At 39.4% G+C, this 21626-nt stretch overlaps 1 protein-coding gene across 1 annotated transcript; it reads right to left on the bottom strand.

Moving 5' to 3' along the window:
- Window positions 1-7692: 7692 nt before the first annotated feature.
- LOC122693578 (olfactory receptor 481) lies at window positions 7693-8631 on the bottom strand. Its single transcript, XM_043901151.1, has one exon. It carries the CDS (start codon window positions 8629-8631, stop codon window positions 7693-7695), a length of 939 nt encoding a protein of 312 aa, XP_043757086.1.
- Between the last annotated feature and the right edge of the window lie 12995 nt (window positions 8632-21626).

Raw genomic sequence — 21626 nt, forward strand, 5'->3', positions numbered from 1 at the left:
ATCTTAGCAGAGATTTGGGCATTTTGCAGCATTGGTTTGATAGAGTTTGGTAGATAGGCTGTTTAAGGTAGAGGGGACCCATCAGTTCAGTTCAGTCACTCAGTTGTATCTGACTCTTTGTGACCCCATGAATTGCAGCAAGCCAGGCCTCCCTGTCCATCACCAACTCCCAGAGTTTACTTAAACCCATGTCCATTGAGTCGGTGATGCCATCCAACCATCTCATCCTCTGTTGTCCCCTTCTCCTCCTGCCCCCAATCCCTCCAGGATCAGGGTCTTTTCCAATGAGTCAACTCTTCACATGAGGTGGCCAAAGTATTGGAGTTTCAGCTTTAGCATCAGTCCTTCCAGTGAACACCCAGGACTGATCTCCTTTAGGATGGACTGGCTGGATCTCCTTGCAGTCCATGGGACCTTCAAGAGTCTTCTCCAACACCATAGTTCAAAAGCATCAATTTTTCGGCGCTCAGCTTTCTTCACAGTCCAACTCTCACATCCATACATGACCACTGGAAAAACCATAGCCTTGACCAGATGGACCTTTGTTGGCAAAGTAATGTATCTGCTTTTTAATATGCTATCTAGGTTGGTCATAACTTTCCTTCCAAGGAGTAAGGGTTTTTTAATTTCATGGCTGCAATCACCATCTGCAGCCATTTGGGAGCCCAAAGAATTAAAGTCTGTCAGTTTCCACTGTCTCCCCATCTATTTCCCATGAAGTGATGGGACCAGATGCCATGATCTTAGTTTTCTGAATGTTAAGCTTTAAGCCAACTTTTTCACCCTCTTCTTTCAATTTCATCAAGAGGCTTTTTAGTTCATCTTCACTTTCTGCCATAAGGTTGATGTCATCAGCATATCTGAGGTTATTGATATTACTCTCGGCAATCTTGATTCCAGCTTGTGCTTCTTCCAGCCCAGCGTTTCTCATGATGTACTCTGCATATATGTTAAATAAGCAGGGTGACAATATACAGCCTTGATGTACTCCTTTTCCTATTGGGAACCAGTCTGTTGTTCCCCATAGCACTGTATAATTTTGGAAGTCCTGAAATACTACACCTTAGGAGTAATTGCTACATCCTAGGAACAAGGTCAAACCAGAGTTAGATCATCCCCAGCAAAGCACAACACCCAACCTACATTGTAAACACCACCAGTTTCTATTAAGATGCACCTTTAGGAATTATACTGTACATGGAGACATCAGTCCTTTATTTATTTGAATGACCCATTTGGGCATTATTTCTTCATTTCCTGAAAGGGATCAATCTAGTGCTTTATTTTCCTGCCAAAATAAAATTGAATACATTATGGAAGAAGATTAGCTCATCTAGAACCTCTAAAGTGTTTTGTTTTTTTCTTCTTTTTAAAAAAACTTATCTAACTGCCATATGACCCAGCAATCCCACTCCTGGGCATACACACCGAGGAAACCAGATCTGAAGGAGACACGTGCACCCCAATGTTCATCGTGGCACTGTTTATAATAGCCAGGACATGGAAGCAACCTAGATGCCCATCAGCAGACAAATGGATAAGGAAGCTGTGGTACATATACACAATGGAATATTACTCAGCCATTAAAAAGAATTCATTTGAATCAGTTCTAATGAGATGGATGAAACTGGAGTCCATTATACAGAGTGAAGTAAGCCATAAAAAAACCCACCAATACAGTATACTAATGCATATATATGGAATTTAAAAAGATGGTAATGATAACCCTATATGCAAAACAGAAAGAGACACAGATGTACAGAACAGACTTTTGGACTCTGTGGGAGAAGGCGAGGGTGGGATGTTCTGAGAGAATAGCATTGAAACAAGTACACTATCAAGGGTGAAACAGATCACCAGCCCAGGTTGGATGCATGAGACAAGTGCTCAGGGCTGGTGCACTGGGAAGACCCAGAGGGGTCAGATGGGAAGGGAGGTGGGAGGGGGTATTGGGATGGGGAACACATGTGGGTCCATGGCTGATTCGTGTCTGTGTGGCAAGGACCACTGCAATATTGTAAAGTAATTAGCCTCCAACTAATAAAAATAAATGAAAAAAATAAAAGAAAAAAATAAAAAATAAAGGGCTGGTTAGGAAAAAAAAATTAAAAACTTATCTATTTTTAACTGAAGGATAATTGCTTTACAATATTGTGTTGGTTTCTGCAAAACATCAGCATGAATCAGCCATAGGTATACCTATGTTCTCTCCCTTTTGAACCTACCCCCCATCTCCCTCCCCATCCTAACCCTCTAGGTTGTTACAGAGCCTCAGTTTGAGTTCTCTGAGACATATAGCAAATTCCCATTGGCTATCTATTTTTACGTATGGCTATGTATACGTTTACATGTTATTCTCACCATACATCCCACCCTCTCCTTCCTCCCTCCTCCACCATGCCCATAAATCTGTTCTCTATGTCTGTGTCTCCATTATTGCCCTGCAAGTAGGTTCATCAGTACCATCTTATCAGTACCATCTTTATAGACAAGTCATAGAGGATCTTCTGTGATTTATGTCATAGACTGTTATGCCTATGTTTTTCTTTAAGAGTTTTATAATTTTGGGTCTTAAATTTAGATCTTTAATCCATTTAGGGTTTATCTTTGTGTATGGTGTTAAGTAGAAATGGAGTCCTTCAGAGAAGAACTGCAGTTCCTTAGAAGAAATGGAGTAGCCATCATACTCAACAAAGAGTCCGAAATGCAGTACTTGGATGCAATCTCAAAAATGACAGAATGATCTCTGTTCATTTCCAAGGCAAACAATTCAACATCATGGTAATCCAAGTCTATGCCCCAACCAGTAATGCTGAAGAAGCTGAAGTTGAATGGTTCTATGAAGACCTATAAGACCTTCTAGAACTAACACCCCCAAAAGATGTCCTTGTCATTATAGAGGACTGGAATGCAAAAGTAGGAACTCAAGAAACACCTGGAGTAACAGGAAAATTTGGCCTTGGAGTACGGAATGAAACAGGGTAAAGGCTAATAAGGTTTTGCCAAGAGAACGGACGGGTCATGGCAAACACCCACTTCCAACATCACAAGATATGACTCTACACATAGACATTACCAGATGTCAATACCAAAATCAGATTGATTATATTCTTTGCAGCCAAAGATGGAGAAGATCTATACAGTCAGCAAAAACAAGACTTGGAGCTGACTGTGTCTCAGATCATGAATTCCTTATTGCCAAATTGAGACTTATTTGAAGAAAGTTGGGAAAACCACGAGACCATTCAGGTATGACCTAAATCAAATCCCTTACAGTTATACAGTAGAAATGAGACATAGATTTAAGGGACTAGATCTGATAGAGTGCCTGATGAACTATGGATGGAGGTTTGTGACATTGTACAGGAGACAGGGGTCAAGACCATCCCCAAGAAAAAGAAATGCAAAAAAGCAAAATGGCTGTCTGAGGAGGCCTTACAAATAGCTGTGAAAAGAAGAGAACCAAAATGCAAAGGAGAAAAGAAAAGATACACCCATTTGAATCGCCCATTTGAATGCAGAGTTCCAAAGAATAGGAAGGAGAGATAATAAAGCCTTCCTTAGTGATCAGTGCAAAGAAATAGAGGAAAACAATAGAATGGGAAAGACTAGAGATCTCCTCAAGAAAATTAGAGATACCAAGGGAACATTTCATGCAAAGATGGGCTCAATAAAGGACAGAAATGGTATGGACCAAACAGAAGCATAAGATATTAAGAAGAGGTGGCAAGAATACACAGAACTATACAAAAAAGATCTTCATGACCCAGATAATCATGATGGTGTGATCACTCACCTAGAGCCAGAGATCCTGGAATACAAAATCAAGTGGGCCTTAGGAAGCTTCACTACAAACAAAGCTAGTGGAGGTGATGGAATTCCAGTTGAGCTATTTCAAATCCTGAAAGATGATGCTGTGAAAGTACTGCACTCAATATGCCAGCAAATTTGGAGAACTCAGCAGTGGCCACAAGGACCAGAAAAGATCAGTTTTCATTCCAATCCCTAAGAAAGGAAATGCCAAAGAATGTTCAAACTACCGCACAATTGCACTCAGCTCACACACTAGTAAAGTAATACTCAAAATTCTCCAAGCCAGGCTTCAACAGTACATGAACCATGAACTTCCAGGTGTTCAAGCTGGTTTTAGAAAAGGCAAAGGAACCAGAGATCAAATTGCCAACGTCCATTGGATCATCGAAAAAGCAAGAGTTCCAAAAAAACATCTGTTTCTGCCTTATTGACTATGCCAAAGACTTTGACTGTGTGGATCATGACAAACTCTGGAAAATTCTTCAAGAGATGGGAATACCATACCACCTTGAGAAATGGCTCCTGAGAAATCTATGTGCAGGTCAGGAAGCAACAATTAGAACTGGACATGGACCAACAGACTGGTTCCAAATTGGGAAACGAGTATGTCAAGGCTGTGTATTGTCACCCTGCTTGTTTAACTTATATGCAGAGTACATCATGTGAAACGCTGGACTGGATGAAACACATGCTGGAATCAAGATTGCCGGGAGAAATATCAATAACCTCAGTTATGCAGATGACATCACCCTTATGGCAGAAAGTGAAGAATTAAAGAGCATCTTGATGAAAGTGAAAGAGCAGAGTGAAAAAGTTGGCTTACATCTCAACAAAGAAAACTAAGATCATAGCATCTGGTCCCATCACTTCATGGCAAATAGATGGAGAAACAGTGGAAACAGAGAGTTTATTTTGGGGGGCTCCAAAATCACTGCAGATGGTGACTGTGGCCATGAAATTGAAAGATGCCTGCACCTTGGAAGAAAAGTTATGACCAACATAGACAGCATATTAAAAAGCAGAGACATTACTTTGCTAACAAAGGTCCATCTAGTCAAAGCTATGGTTTTTCCAGTGGCCATGTAGGGATGTGAGAGTTGGACTATAAAGAAAACTGTTCACTGAAAAGCTGATGCTTTTGAACTGTGGTGTTGGAGCAGACTCTTGAGAGTCCCTTGGACTGCAAGGAGATCCAACCAGTCCATCCTAAAGGAAATCAGTCCTGAATATTCATTGGAAGGACTGATGCTGAAGCTCCAATACTTTGGCCACCTGATGCAAAGAACTGACTCATTAGAAAAGACCCTGACGCTGGGAAAGATTGAAGGTGGGAAGAGAAGGTTGGATGACATCACTGACTTGATGGACATGAGTTTGAGTAAACTCTGGAAGTTGTGATGAACAGGGAAGCATGGAGAGTTGCAGTCCATGGGGTCACAGAGTCGGACACAACTGAGCAACTGAACTGACTAAGCAACAGAAACATATTGTCTCACAATTCTGGAAGCTAGAAGTCCAAGATGACTATGTCAGCAGAGTTGATTTCTTCCAAGCACTGGGGGATCTGCTCTATGCTTCATGCTTAGCTTCTGGTGGTTTGCTGGCAATCTCTGAAGTTTCTTAACTTGTAGAAGCATACCCATATTTCTGCCTTTATCGCCACATGATGTTCTTTCTGTTTGTTGTCTGTGTCCAAATTGTTCTTTTAAAAAGGATACCAATCATATTGGATTAGAAGCCCAGCCTGCTCCAATATGACTTTGTCTTAATTACATCTGAAAGAACCCTGTTTCCAGTCAAGGTTATATTCTGAGGTACTGGTGGCTAGAATTCAACATATGAATTTTGGAGGGACACAGTTCAACCCATAACCATCTCAGCCCTCCATCTTCACCCTTTCTCTTGAGACGGAGCCTGGCTTTAGTGTTCTTGGCTGCTCTTGGTCACGCCATAAGCTGGTGGGTAAAGGCCTAAACTCATTGGGGAGATCTGTTTCCATTACTGCCAGTGACAGAGAAGGAAAGAGGGTCAAATTCTGGGAATCAGGGCCCAAAAATATATGTGTTCACACATATGTACCCCATTCCCTAATATAACTCTTTCATCCATACAGGTAATATTTTGCTCTCCCATATATCTTCTCTTTTTGTCATTTCCTTAGCTGATTTAGAATTGAGGAGGAGAAGATGAGAATCAATGTATATCCTCTCCAATAAAGACTGGAGCAGTGCCACATCTCACTCCCTACATCTGGATGACTGCAGGGTTTGAATTCCCTTAGAGTAGAAAAATGAAGGAAGCAATCTCTGCATGGGCTTATCAAAATCTATCAGGAAGTGTTTAAGGGTCTACCCAAAGAGACTTAGATAGGAAGAGGTCAATGTGTGATGCGTAGAAGGAAAGAAATGGAGGGGGAGCTGGCCATTTTGATGGGTATGCAGTGAGGATCACCCCAAATTTGTTGGAGTACTAAAATTCAGAAAGATTTGTCATTTATTGAGGAAGGAACAGAGGAGAAGAAACAGTTTTGGGAAGAAGTCAGTGAGGGAACACTGAGTTTGAGAGTCTTGGAGAATAGGCCAGTGAAGAAGTTCATTGATCCTCCAAGGAAGGTTGTGTTTGGAAATAGGGACACTGTCACACAGAATTTGTATGACATTACTAATATGCTATAAATAAAATATATTAGCTAAAATATTAATCATAAGTCATCGTGAAAGGAGTATAGGAGGAAGGGAATTGGTTCAGAGGCAGCTGCCATAACCAAACTAGATCATAAGCACTTTTGAAAAAGGCAATGGAAGTAGTGACAATGGACAACTCCTTAAGTAATGGTACACAATAGGTGGCAGATATTCTTTGCCTAAACCATGATTTCATATCTCCTAGGCCACCTCATGAGAAGAGTTGACTCATTGGAAAAGACCCTGATGCAGGGAGGGATTGGGGGCAGGAGGAGAAGGGGACGACAAAGGATGAGATGGCTGGATGGCATCACCGACTGGATGGGCATGAGTTTGAGTAAACTCCGGGAGTTTGTGATGGACAGGGAAGCCTGGCGTGCTGCGATTCATGGGGTTTGCAAAGAGTCAGACACGACTGAGCGACTGAACTAAACTGAACTGAACTGATCTATCAACTGTTGTTAAAAGAAAAGTCCCAACAACCCAGTATCCCACTCCATAGAAATGTCAATGTCCAAAATCTTACTCTAGTAGCCATCTGCTAAGACTAGCTGTGAGAGGAGTCAGCTGAAATTTATACAGAATTTCTTCTGTGCTATCTGGGTTAGATTTCTTAATTGTCAAACAGAGGATTCATGATCTTTGCTCTGGCTCAAGTAAAGTAAAAATAAACAAAAGCTTTTCTGAGACACTAACATCAATGTTTCCAAAAGTTGAATTATTCCTTTACCAAGGCAGAGCAGTACCTTTAAGGGTGTACCCTGAACTGATGAGTTGTCAACATTATTGTCTATTATATGCTGTTGATGAGAAGTTTCTTTCCTGAATGTTATTTTACAAGATGGTATATAATTAAATTTGATCGTTGAGGCATCTCTCCATTTAAATAGGATTCTGTAAATGGCAAGTGGGATTTTAAATAGAAATTATTTTTCAAAGGTGTTCTCAACTTGAAGAATCCATATTTAGTTTTAACCAAACAGACACCCATTTTAGTGATACACTTAACTTTATACATGGAAACATTGGTCTTTTATATTTACTGAAGCTTATCACTATAAAAGCAATAAAGTTAGTGATGTATGTAGGTGTATGTATGTTAGTCACTCAGTCGTGAGAAATATCAATCAAAATATCCAGCAAAAAATCCCCCAAATGAATAGTTTGTTATCTATAGACTTATATCTGATTTAATTCAGAAAAACCAGTGTATTCTAGCCACTAGTTTTCTCATAGCCTCTTTCACCTCCTTGTTCCTCAGACTGTAGATGAGTGGGTTCAACATGGGGACCACCACCGTGTAGATTACAGATGCCACTTTGACCTGATCAGCTGAGTAGCTCGACTTGGGCATCACATAAACAAATAAAACTGTCCCATAAAACAAAGTGACTGCAGTGAGGTGGGAGGTGCAGGTCGAAAAGGCCTTCTTCCTCCCCTCAGTGGAGCGCATCTTCAGGATTGAGTGGAGGATGTAGCTGTAGGACACAATTATGGTAAACAGTGTGCTTATGAGGACTGATGCTGATGAAATGGCTGGGGATATCTCAGCAATATAAACATGGCCACAAGAAAGCTTCAAGAGTGGGAAGAGGTCACAGAAAAAATGATTGATTTTATTTGGTCCACAGAAGGAGAGATTCATCAAACAGCCAGTAAATGATGAAGCATTCATGCAACCACCCAAGTAGGAGGCCCCCAACAGGAGGAAGCAGACCACTGGGGACATCTGGGTGGAGTAGAGCAGGGGAGAACAAATGGCCACATAGCGATCATAGGCCATGGTGGCCAGCAAGAAGCACTCTGTAGTCCCAAAGGCAACATCAGAGGCAAGCTGGACTATACAACCAGTGATTGGGATGGCAGTTCTCTCTTTTAAGAAACTCATCAGCATGATTGGTGTAACTGATGTGGAATACCCAATGTCCACAAAGGCCAAATGGCTAAGGAAAAGGTACATAGGCATGTGAAGCTGTGGGCTACTTCGGATTAAGATGATTATGCTGATGTTTCCCACTATGGTAACTACATAAACTCCTAGAAAAATCACAAAGAAGATGGCACATAGTGTCACATTATCCGTTAATCCCAAAATAATGAACTCTGTCACTGTTGTACGGTTTGCAGCCTCCATCTATTCATTTAACAGTGCCTATTGAAATCAGAACCAGAGGAGATTAAATTAACTGGAATGACCTCACATTTTATATGCATACCTAAGCATAACCTAAATATAATCTTATACATATTTCAAATGGTAAACTTGCCTTATTTACAGAATACTTTGTGCACATAAGCTTTCTTTTCAGTTTCCATGAAAATATTAAAATTGAAGCCCCAGTTACCTTAGGAGTCAGCTATTTTATTCCTATGTGTATACCAAGGAATAAGTCTTACCTGTGTGCAAGGGAGATATGCAAAGGAATGTTTATAGCAATATTGATTGCAATAACATGAACTGTAAATAACATGAATGTTCATAGAAAGAGCAGCTCTTGATATTCCAGCCCCATCCCAAATATGCCTCTAGTCAGTAATCTCTGTCTTAATAAATGCTATCTCCATTTATCCAACTGATCAGGCCAAAAAATGTGATGTTAACTTTGACATCTCTTTCTTCCTTGATCTTTTTCCTGGAATAAAAAAAAAAAATATTTGATAGCAAGAGCTAAAAGGTGTCCATGTTCAAGATGAAAAATGGAAGTAGAACTTTTACTGTTGTGAGCAAAACCTCCTGGATGTTTTTCAAAATCTTCCAGGGCTTAACTTCTATACCATACCTTTTTATACTTATGGGATTGTATGAAGCAATACGAAGAGTCTAGATATTTTTATGGGCAAGGATTAAATGCAAGAAAACTGGAAGATTTGGGAACTTGGGTTAGTTATGTTTTGGTTTCTTCAGTTCTATTAAGCAACTACAAAGAAGCAGGGGCATAAAATGAGGATGAGAGGAATGGGTAGTTAGGGAGGCAGAGACAAAGTGAAGAAAGCTAGGAAACTGGACTGAAAGATTAGCACTTCATAATATTGCTCCCTTACTTCAAAACAGATCACACAACTCAAGGGCAGGTGAGAATGTACTAAATCCCTTCAGTCATTTCCGTGACTCCTCTAATTTAATGATAAACATATTCTTATTAATAATTTGTTTTTTAAAGAACCTCTATCTTAAGGATTAAGAAAACATATAAGCTATGATAAACCTAGACAGTGTATTAAAAAGCAGAGACATAAATTTGCTGACAAAGGTCCATATAGTCAAAGCTATGGTTTTTCCAGTAGTCATCTATGGGTGTGAGAGTTGGACCATAAAGAAGGCTGAGAGCCAAAGAATGGATGCTTTCAAACTGTGGTGCTGGAGAAGACTGAGAGTCCCTTGGACTGAAAGGAGATCAAACCAGTCAATCTTAAAGTAAATCAACCCTGAATATTCATTGGAAGGACTGATGCTGAAGCTCCAGCTTCAATATTTTGCCCACCTGATGTAAAGAGCTGGCTCATTGGAAAAGACCATGATGCTGGGAAAGATTGAAGGCAGGAGGAGAAGGGCGTAACAGAGGATGAGATGGTTGGATGGCAGCACCAACTTAATGGACTTGAGTTTGAGCAAATTCTGGGAGATAGTGAAGGACAGGGAAACCTGGCATGCTGTGGTCCATAGGGTCGCAAAGAGTCAGACTACTTAACAATTGAACAAAAATAAGAAAACATATATACATACAATCAGCAACCACACACATTTTACTCAGTCTTACGTGTGGATCATGACAATGGCATCCTACAGTAAGAGTAGTACCAAGATTATGTACACGTGAAGTGTTGATTGCTCAGTTGTGTCTGACTCTGCCACTCCATTAACTATAGCCCGCCAGGCTCCTCTGTCCATGGAATTTTCTAGACAAGAATACTGGAGTGGGTAGCCATTCCCTTCTCCAGGGGATCTTCCCAATCCAGGAGGCAAATCTGGGTCTCCCACATTGCAGGCAGATTCTTGACTGTCTGAACTGCCAGGGAAGGATTATGTAAATGAATGATCAAATTCTGGCCATTTAAGTAGACAAACACCTAAACCTGAAATGAATTGTATATGTTTAAAGAAAATAGATGTATGAAAGACACAAAAGTTTTGAAAGTTAAATATGAGTGCCAGTGTGGAAGGCACAGTGACATGCAGAACACCATGGACTCTGGAGCCATGCAGGCCTAGGATTAGTTTCTAGCTCTTCCTCTATCTATTAAATCATAGGCAAGTTATAAGAAATGTTTGCTCTTCTGTTTCCTTACCTGTGAAAATGAGAAAATAATACATACCTCATGAGATTCTTAGGTTAAACCACATGATATTGGTGATTACACATAGCACTGTTTATACAACAAATGAATGCTCAGTTACTAATAATTGGCCTGAAATAAATAACTTGTAATTTCTGATACATAGAAGAGAATCAAATATTTCTGTGTTCTTACAAAAGAACAAGTACGCACTAGTGATATATCCACCACAACACTAGTGTTCAAGGATTTGTTGCTGTATAGCAAGGATATTTAAGTGAGGTTGGTGTCATTTGGGATAAGGCCCAAATCATCTATGTCACCTGTAATTACTAATTAATTATTTGTTTTGGAAATCTACTTTGAGAATCCATTGGGATAGAGAAATTATAGGTATACATCTACTGGGACAGAGAAATAATGTGTAAACATAATTACATAAAAATGTATGAATAAAATATTTTCTCAATAACTTCAGGTTCTATTTATTTTTTGGTTAAATGGAAAAAATGAAAATTTTTATTTCATTAAATTGAAAAACATAACATTTTACTATCCTTGAAGTTGATTATTAGATCAACATGACTAATAATGTTGTGACAATTTGTGGTTCTGAAATGCAGCTATATTCAGTGGTCCAGGTTTTCATATCACCTGTATTTAGAGATAATTTGGGTTTGTTAGTACAATATAGTTTACAAACATACATCTAATGGAATTGAAGTATTGTTATCAACATAAAAAGTGACACACATTTTTATTTTATTTTTTCCCCACTATTTTTATTAGTTGGAGGCTAATTACTTTACAATATTGTAGTGGTTTTTGCCATACATTGACATGAATCTGCCATGATTTACATGTGTTCCCCATCCTGAACCCCCCTCCCACCTCTCTCCCCATCCCATCCCATCCCTCTGGGTCATCCCAGTGCACCAGCCCCGAGCACTTGTCTCATGCATCCAACCTGGACTGGCGATCTGTTTCACACTTGATAATATACATGTTTCAATGCTGTTCTCTCAGATCATCCCACCCTCGCCTTCTCCCATAGAGTCCAAAAGTCTGTTCTATACATCTGTGTCTCTTTTTCTGTCTTGCATATAGGGGTATTGTTACCATCTTTCTAAATTCCATATATATGCATTAGTATACTGATTGGTGTTTTTCTTTCTGGCTTACTTCACTCTGTATAATGGGCTCCAGTTTCATCCATCTCATTAGAACTGATTCAAACAAATTCTTTTTAATGGCTGAGTAATATTCCATTGTGTATATGTACCACAGCTTTCTTATCCATTCATTTGCTGATGGGCATCTAGGTTGCTTCCATGTCCTGGCTATTATAAACAGTGCTGTGATGAACATTGGGGTACACATATCTCTTTCAGATCTGGTTTCCTCAGTGTGTATGCCCAGGAGTGGGATTGCTGGGTCATATGGCAGTTCTATTTCCAGTTTCTTAAGGAATCTCCACACTGTTTTCCGTAGTGGCTGTACTAGTTTGCATTCCCACCAACAGTGTAAGAGGGTTCCCTTTTCTCCACACCCTCTCCAGCTTTTATTGCTTGTAGACTTTTGGATAGCAGCCATTCTGACTGGCGGTGACACACATTTTTAAAAATCGTATGAGCTTTCCATATGTATCATAGGTTTATACTAGGGCACTTGAGATACACACCAGGCTTATTGGCAGTAGACATTGCTGCTGCTGCTGCTAAGTCGCTTCAGTCATGTTCGAGTCTTTGTGACCCCACAGACAGCAGCCTACCAGGCTCCTCTGTCCTTGGGATTCTTCAGGCATGAATACTGGAATGGGTTGTGATTTCCTTTTCCAATGCATTCATGCATACTGAGTTGCTTCAGTTGTGTCCGACTCTGTGCAACCCTATGGCAGTAGACATTGCTCACATGCAAAGTCTTCTCTCTCCCCATTGACCTACCAATACGTGTGCTTTCTAATAGAACAATGAAGTTCACACTAACATTTTTCTCATCACTCTGACACATTTTCTTATCACAGCTGCCACATTGACTAGCAGGTTGTCCGGTATACATGGCCACAGTTGATTCTAGTTGTGTTCTTAGATCATGGCCATATAGCTGAACATTCTCTAGCTTGAAGATCAGGTTCCTTTGACTTTGGGCTTAAAGGAACCTATAGATCAATAACCTTCAGAACAAAGGTAATCCTGATAATCCACACAAGGAGGCTCTACTCCACCTCTACTCCAACAAGTTGAGAAATGGACATACTGCAAGGTTCCATCTGTCTTAGAAAGACATACCTCCATTAGGCATTAAGAAAGCCCAACTGTGGCTGAAAAGAGATACAAAAACCTTCTGGATGACATCTGGAAGAATTAAATTCCCTTCACCCCTGCCCTTCTCCTAATATTTTGTTCATATCACTTGATTAATATCCATTATAGTTTAAAACCTTACTCTGTCCCTAAAGTGACAATGCAATGTCTATGGCTAATTATTTTTGTATCCCTCTTTAATGATGCAGTGTTGGGGATATTGTTGTTCTTGTTCAGTCACTCAGTCATGTCCTGCTCTTTGCAACCCCATGGACTGCAGCACACCAGGCTTCCATGTCCTTCACCATCTCCTGGAGTTTGCTCAAACTCATGTCCATTGAGTTGGTGATGCCATCCAACCATCTCATCCTCTGTCATCCCCTTCTCCTTCTGCCTTTAATCTTTCCCAGCATCAGAGTATTTTCCAATGAGTCAGCTGTTCACACCAGGTGGCCAAAGTACTGGAGCTTCAGCTTTAGCTTAAGCCCTTTCAGTGAATATTCAGGGTTGATTTGTTTTAGGATTGACTGGTTTGATCTCCTTGCTGACCAACTGAATCTCAAGAATCTTCTCCAGCACCAGAGTTCAAAGGCACCAATTCCTTAGCATTCAGCCTTTTTATTGTCTAGCTCTCACATCTGTATATGACTACTGGAAAAACCATAAATTTGATGATATGGACCTTTGTTGGAGTAATGTGTCTTTTTTTTAATGCTGTCTAGGTTGGTCATAGCTTTTTTTCCAAGGAGCATCTTTTAATTTCATGGCTGCAGTCATCATCTGCAGTGATTCTGGAGCCCAAGAAAATAAAATCTGTCACTGTTTCCATTGTTTCGCCATCTATTTGCCATGTGGTGATGGAACTGGATGCCATGATCTTAGTTTTTTGAATGTTGAGTTTTAAGCCAGTTTTTTCACTCTCCTCTTTCACCCTCATCAAGAGACTTTTTAATTCCACTTTCCTTTCTGCCATAATGGTGGTGTCATCTGCATATCTGAGGTTATTGATATTTCTCCCGGCAATCTTGATTCCAGCTAGTGATTCATCTAGCCTGACATTTCACATGATGTACTCTGCATATAAGTTAAATAAGCAGGGTGACAATATACAGCCTTGACATACTCCTTTCCCAATTTTGAATCAGCCTGTTGTTCCGTGTCCAGTTCTAACTGTTGCCTCTCAGCCTGCATAGATTTCTCAGGAGGCAGATATGGTAGTCTGGTAGTCCAATCTCTTGAAGAATTTTCCACAGTTTGCTGTGATCTACTGGGTGTTCATTGGAAGGACTGATGCTGAAGCTGAAACTCCAATACTTTGGCCACCTCATGCAGAGTTGACTCATTGGAAAAGACCCTGATGCTGGGAGGGACTGGGGGCAGGAGGAGAAGGGGATGACAGAGGATGAGATGGCTGAATGGCATCACTGACTCGATGGACAGGAGTTTGAGCAAACTCTGGGAGTTGGTGATGGACAGTGAGGCCTGGCGTGCTGCAGTTCCTGGGGTTGCAAAGAGTCGGACACGACTGAGCGAATGAACTGAACACAGTCAAAGGTTTTCGCATAGTCAATGAAACAGAAGTAGATGTTTTTCTGGAATTCTCTAGCTTTTTCGATGACCCAGTGGATGTTGGCAATTTGATCTCTGGTTTCTCTGCCTTTTCTAAAGCCAGTTTGAACATCTGGAAGTTCTCAGTTCACATACTGTTGAAGTCTGGCTTGGAGAATTTTGAGCATTACTTTGCTAGGAAGTGAAATGAGTGCAATTGTTCAGTAGTTTGAACATTCTTTGGCATTGAACTTCTTTGGGATTGGAATGAAAACTGACCTTTTCCAGCCCTATGGCCATTGTTGAGTTTTCCAAATTTGCTGGCATATTGAGTGCAGCACTTTCACAACATCATCTTTTAGGATTTGAAATAGCTCAACCAGTGTTTCATCACCTCCACTAGCTTTGTTCATAGTGAAGCTTCCTAAGGCCCACTTCACTTTGCATTCCAGGACGTCTGGCTCTAGGTGAGTGATCTCACCATCATGGTTATCTGGGTCATGAAGATATTTTTTGTATAGTCCTTCTGTGTATTCTTATCACCTCTTCTTAATGTCTTCTGCTTCTGTTAGGTCCATACCATTTCTGTCCTTTATTGTGCCCATCTTTGCATGAAATATTCCTTGATATCTCTAATTTTCTTGAAGAGATCTCTATTCTCACCCATTCTGTTGTTTTCCTCTATTTCTTTGCATTGATCACTGAGGAAAGCTTTCTTGTCTCTCCTTGCTATTTTCTGGAATCTGCATTCAGATGGCTATATCGTTCCTTTTTCCCTTTGCCTTCTCTTCTTTTTTCAGCTATTGTTAAGGCCTCCTCAGACAACCATTTTGCCTTTTTGCATTTCTTTTTCTTGGGAATGGTTTTGATCACCACTTCCTATACAAAGTTATGAACCTCTGTTCATAGGCCTTTAGGCACTCTGGCTATCAGATCTAATCCCTTGAATCTATTTGTCACTTTCACTGCATAATCATAAGGGATTTGATTTAGGTCATACCTGAATGGTCTAGTGGTTTTCCCTACATTCTTCAATTTAAGACTGAACTTGGCAATAAGGAGTTCATGATCTGAGCTACAGTCAGCTCCTGGTCTTTTTTCTGACAGTATAGAGCTTCTCCATCTTTGCTGCAAAGAATATATTCAATCTGATTTCAGTATTGACCATCTGGTGATGTCCATGTGTGTCTCTTGTGTTGTTGGAAGAGGGTGTTTGCTATGACCAGTGTGTTCTCTTGGCAAACTTTGCTAGGCTTTGTCCTGCTTCATTTTTTACTCCAAGGCCAAACTTGCCTGTTACTCCAGATATCTCTTCACTTCCTACTTTTGCATTCTAGTCCCCTATGATGAAAAGGACATCTTTTTGGATGTTAGTCTAGAAGGTCTTGTGGGTCTTCATATAACCATTCAACTTCAACTTCTTCAACATTGGTGATTGGGCCATAGACTTGGATCACTATGATATGGAATAGTTTGCCTTGGAAACAAACAGAGATCATTCTGTTGTTTTTGAGATTGCACCTAAGTACTGCATTTCAGACTCTTGTTGACTGTGAGGGCTACTCCATTCCTGTCCAGTTTAGTTCATTGATTGCTACAATGTCAATGTTCACTCTGGCCGTCTCCTGTTTGACCACTTCCAATTTACCTTGATTCATGGACCTAATACTCCAGGTTCCTATGCATTGTTGTTCTTTACAGCATCAGACTTTACTTTTACCACCAGACCCATTCCCAACTGGGCATATTTCTGCTTTGTCTCAGCCTCTTCTTTCCTTCTGCAGCTATTTTTCTCCTCTTTTCCTGTAGCATATTGGACACGTACTGACCTGGAAACATCATCTTTCAGTGTCATATCTTTTTGTCCTTTCATACTGTTCAGCAGCATGCTTAAGTGGTTTGCCATTCCCTTCTCCAGTGGAGCACATTTTGTCAGAACTCTCCATCATGACCTGTCCATTTTGGGTGGCTCTACATGGCATGGCTCATAGTTTCATTGAGTTAGGCAAGGTTGTGGTCCATGTGATCAGTTTGGTTAGTTTTCTGTGATTGTGGTTTTCATTGTGTCTTCCCTCTGATGGATTAGAATAAGAGGTTTGTGCAAACTTCCTGATGGGAGGAACTGGCTGTGGGGAAAACTGGGTCTTGTTCTGGTGGGCAAGGCCATTCTCACTAAGTCTTTAATCCAATTTTCTGCTGATGGGTGGGGCTGTGTTCCCTGCCTGTAGATTGGCCTGAGGCCAAACTTTGGTAGGGGAATTGGTGGTAATGGTGACCTACTCAAAAAGGACTTATGCCAGCAGGCCGGGCCTCCCAAGACTGGTGTAGTCAGTGCCCCTGACCCTGCGGCAGGCCACTGTTGACTCATGCCTCCGCCACAGACTCCCAAGCACACACAGGCAAGTCTGGCTCAGTCTCTTGTGGGGTCACTGCTCCTTTCTCCTGGGTCCTGGTGCACACAAGGTTTTGTGTCCTCCAAGAGTCTGTGTTTCTCCAGTCCAGTAGAAGTTCTGTAATCAATCCTGCTGACCATCAAAGTCAAATTCCCTGGCTATACTCAGTTCCTTTACCAGATTCCCAGATTGGGAAGACTCTTGTGTGGCCTAGAACTTTAGCAGCAGTGTGAGAACTTCTTTGGTATGATTGTTCTTCAGTTTGTCAGTCGCCCACCCAGCGGCTCTATGGTAGAACTAATGGCCACCTCCTTTAAAAGGACTTATGCTACACACTACATCTCCCAGGACTGCTATTGCTGGAGCCTCTGTCTCTGCAGCAGGCTATTGCTCAGTCATGCCTCTGCAGGAGACCCTAAAACACTCAAAAGCAGGTCTGGTTCAGTCTCTTTAGGGGTCACTGCTCCTTTCCCTTGACCCTGATGTGCACATGGTTTTGTTTGTACCCTCCAAGGATCTCTGGTGGCTATGAGGTTTCATTTTAAACCCCCCTCCTACCATCTTGCTGCAGCTTCTTCTTTGCCCTTGGTCATGGGGTATCTTTTTTTGGTGGGTTTCAACATTCTCCTGTCAATAGTTGTTCAGCAGTTCATTGCAATTTTGGAGTTCTCCCAGGAGAAGATGAGTGTGTATCCTTCTACTCCACCATCTTGGATTTGATTTGGGAATATAGGTGGCAGTATATAGATATTTATTAATTTAGTGTTCAACAATTTTTTTAAAAAGTCTTTCTGTGCATCATACACTGTGCTATGACCTAAAGATAAATACTCCCACATCTCTATCTTTAGCCAACTACAAACCATTTTATAATTGTATCCATCACTCAACCCCTTCCAGTGAAAGACTAACTTCTAGTCACCTTAGATCTCAGGTTTAAATAAATTTATTTCACTACTGAAACCTCTCCTGATACCTTAGACTAAGTCATATTCTCCTGGCAAGAAATTTCATAGATTTCTGAAATATGTTTTGCACTTGCACACTTTTAATTATATAGGTACTGGAGTGAATAATTGCACAATGTCTTTTTTACCTACTGTCCTACAACTTCCATGAGGAAGGGGTCCTATCTACCTTGGTCAACACTTTAGTTTTAGAATATTACACAGTACATGGTATATAGCAGTACTAAATGAATGAATGAATGAGTGAATAAATAATCTATTTTTAAGGTTCATTTTATAGTGATAAGAACAGTTAGCATGAGACTTATTCTCTTAATAGGTTTTAAAGTATACAGTATAATATTGTACAGGTACAATATTTTACAGTGGATCTCTACAACTTACTCATGTTGCTTAACTGAAACTTTATGTCTATTGGTTTATGTCTCCTCATTTCACTTGAACCTCAGCCCCTGAGAACCATCCTTCCATCTTGTTGCAGCTTCTGTGAACTTGACTCCTTTAGAAACCTTATAAATTAGAATCATGCAGTCCCGTCCTATGACTGGCTTATTTCACTTAGCATAATGTTCTCCAGGTTCATCTATGTTATCACATACTACAGAATGTCTTTCTTTTTAACACAATAATATTCCATTATTATTCCATGTCTATTATTATTCCATGTCTACCAAAATTTCTTTATCTATTTCTCTGTTGATGGATATTCACATTGCTTCCATATTTTTGGCTGCTGTTAATAGTGCCCAGTGAACACGAGAGTGCTAATATCTCTTTGAGATACGGATTTCAGTTTTGTTTTAGGTAAAAATCTAGAGGTGGGATTAGTAGATTATATGGTAGTTCTATTTTTAATTATTTGAGGGACCTTCCCACTGTTTACCATACCAACTGCATCATTTTTCATTTCCCACAAAATTGCACAAGAGTTTCCTCCTCCTCCATATCCTTGCCGATACTTCTTGTCTTGGTTTTGTTTTACTTTGTAACAGCTATCCTGATATTTGTGAGATGATATCTCATTCTGGTTTTGATTTGTATTTATTTGATGATTAGTGACCTTTTCATATACCTGGTAGCTACCTCTATGTATTCTTTGGAGAAGTCTACTCAAGTCTTTAGCCCATTTTTAAATTGAGTTATTAGTTTTTATGCTGTAGAGTTGTAATAATTCCTTACATATTTTGGAAATCAACTCCTTACCAGATGTATAGTTTGCAGATGCTTTCTCCTATTCTATAGTTGGCTTTTCACTCTGTTATTTCCATGCTGTGCAGAAGCTTTTTGGTTTGATGCAGTCTCATGTGTCCATTTTTATTTTTATTGCCTGTGCTTTCCATTTGGTATTAAAGAAATCACTGCCAAAGCCAATGACATGAATCTTTTTTCCCCTATGTTTTCTTCTAGGGGTTTTATTCTTACAGTTTTAGGTCTTACATTTAAGTCTTTAACCCATTTTGAGTTGATTCTTTTGTATAGACCAATACAATTGTCAATTGTCTTACACTGGATGTGTGCACTGTAGTGTATATATTACATTTTCTTTATCCATTTATGTTGATGGACACTTTAGGTTATTTCTATATCTTGGATATGGTGAATAAGGCTGCAGTAGCATGGGAACACATGTATCTCCTTTGAGATAATGTTTTCACTTCCTTCAGATATATATCCAGAAGTGGTATTGTTGAATCATATGATAATTCTGTTTTAACTTTCTATTTATTCTTGATTCAATCTTAATAGTTGTTTGCTTCTAGGATTTATGCATGTTTCTAGGTTATCCAATTTGTTCGCACACATTTATATAATCCCTTATGATATTTTTTATTTCGGAGGCATCATTTAATGTTTCTTCTTTCACTTATGATTTTATTTATTGAGCCCTCTCTTTTCCTTAGTCTAGCTATAGATTTGTCTATTTGGCTTATTTTTTAAAATTCAAACTTAACTTTATAGATTTTTAAAATTATTTTTCTATTTTCTATTTGATTTGTTTCTGGTGTAATCTTTACTATTTCCTTCCTTCTGCTAATGCTGGGTTTTTTTCTCTTTTTCTAGCCCCTTGAGATATAAAATTCAGTTCTTTATTTTAAATTTTTTTCCTTTTAAATATAGACATTTATCACTATAAACTTCCCTTTTGGTACTACATTAGCTGCATATCATATGTTTTATTAGTTGCATTTCCCTCTTCATTTATCTCAAGATTTTTATACATTTTCCTTTGATATTCTCTGACTCAGTGCTTGCTCAAGAGTGTGTTATTTAGCTTCCAAGTATTTGTGAGTTTTTTCCTTTTCTCGATGTCATTGATTTCAAGTTTCATTCCATTGTGGTTGGAAAAGATACTTATATATAGCTAGTACAATTTCAGTTTTTTTTAATTTTGTTAAGAACTATTTTGTGGTCTCATAAGTGGTCAGTCCTGAAGTGTGTGCTTGAGAAGAATGTGTTTCCTTCTGCCATTGGGTGAAAAGTCCTGTGTATGTCTGTTAGGCTCACTTGGTCTGTTTTGTTGATTGGTTTAGTTGCTAAGTCATGTCTGACTCTTTGGACCCCTTGGACTGTTGCCTGCCAGGCTCCTCTGTCCATGGGATTTCCCAGCCAAGAATATTGGAGTGGGTTGTCATTTCCTTCTCCAGGGGATCTTCCTGACCCAGGGATGAACCCAGGTCTCCTGAATTGCAAGAGGTCTCCTGAATTGTAGGTGGATTCTTTACTGACTGAGCCACCAAGGAAGCCCCTCTTTGGTCTATAATGTTCAAATCTGTTATTTCTTTACTAATTTTCTGTCCAGGTGTTCTATCCATTATCTATTGAAACTGGAGTATTTAAAAATACTATGATTGTATTGTCAATTTATCCTTTCAGGTTTATCAATATTTGTTTCATTTAGGTGTTTTGATATTGAGTGCATAAAAAGTGAAAGAGTTAGTTGCTTAGTCATGTCTGGCTCTTTGTGACCCCATGGACTATAGCCTGCCAGTCTCCTCTGTCCTTGGAATTCTCCACACAAGCATACTGCAGTGGGTAGCCATTCCTTTCTCCAGGGGATCTTCCTGACCCAGGGATCAAACCTGGGTCTCCCGCATTGCAGGCAGACTCTTTTACCACCTGAGCCACCAGGGAAGCCCCTGTTGAGTGCAAATATATTTACAGTTGTTATATTTTCCTGTTGAATTTATCTTTTTATCACTGTGTAATGACCTTCTTTGTTTCTAGAGACAAAAGTCTTTTTAAAGTCTTCTTTGATGTTAGCAGAGCCACTAAAGTGAATTTCTTGATTTTTTACATGGTATATTGCAGAAAAGGTGGAAAACTGTTATCAAAGTGTCTTTCTCAAGGCTTCTCAAGAATTTAAATAAAAAACTTTAAATTACACAAACCCAAAGAAATAAAGAAGAAAGTAGTAAAAGTTAAATATAAATTATGAAATAGAAAATTAATGTACAGTGCAAAAAAGCATGAATCAAAATTTTATCCTTTGAAAATGCTGATAAAATTGATAAAACACTAGCAAGATTTATTAATAATATATATAGAAAATACAATATTGAAATGAAAACAGAACATTACATATCTTATGGAATATAAAAATAAAACATAATTTTGAAATATAAAGAAATTGGAAAATTATTT

This window comes from Cervus elaphus, chromosome 1 (assembly GCF_910594005.1).
Source record: "Cervus elaphus chromosome 1, mCerEla1.1, whole genome shotgun sequence".
Taxonomy (NCBI): Eukaryota; Metazoa; Chordata; class Mammalia; order Artiodactyla; family Cervidae; genus Cervus; species Cervus elaphus.

Coding starts and splice junctions, on each gene's coding strand:
- LOC122693578 (XM_043901151.1), bottom strand. CDS start 8,631: ATGGAGGCTGCAAACCGTACAACAGTGACAGAGTTCATTATTTTGGGA.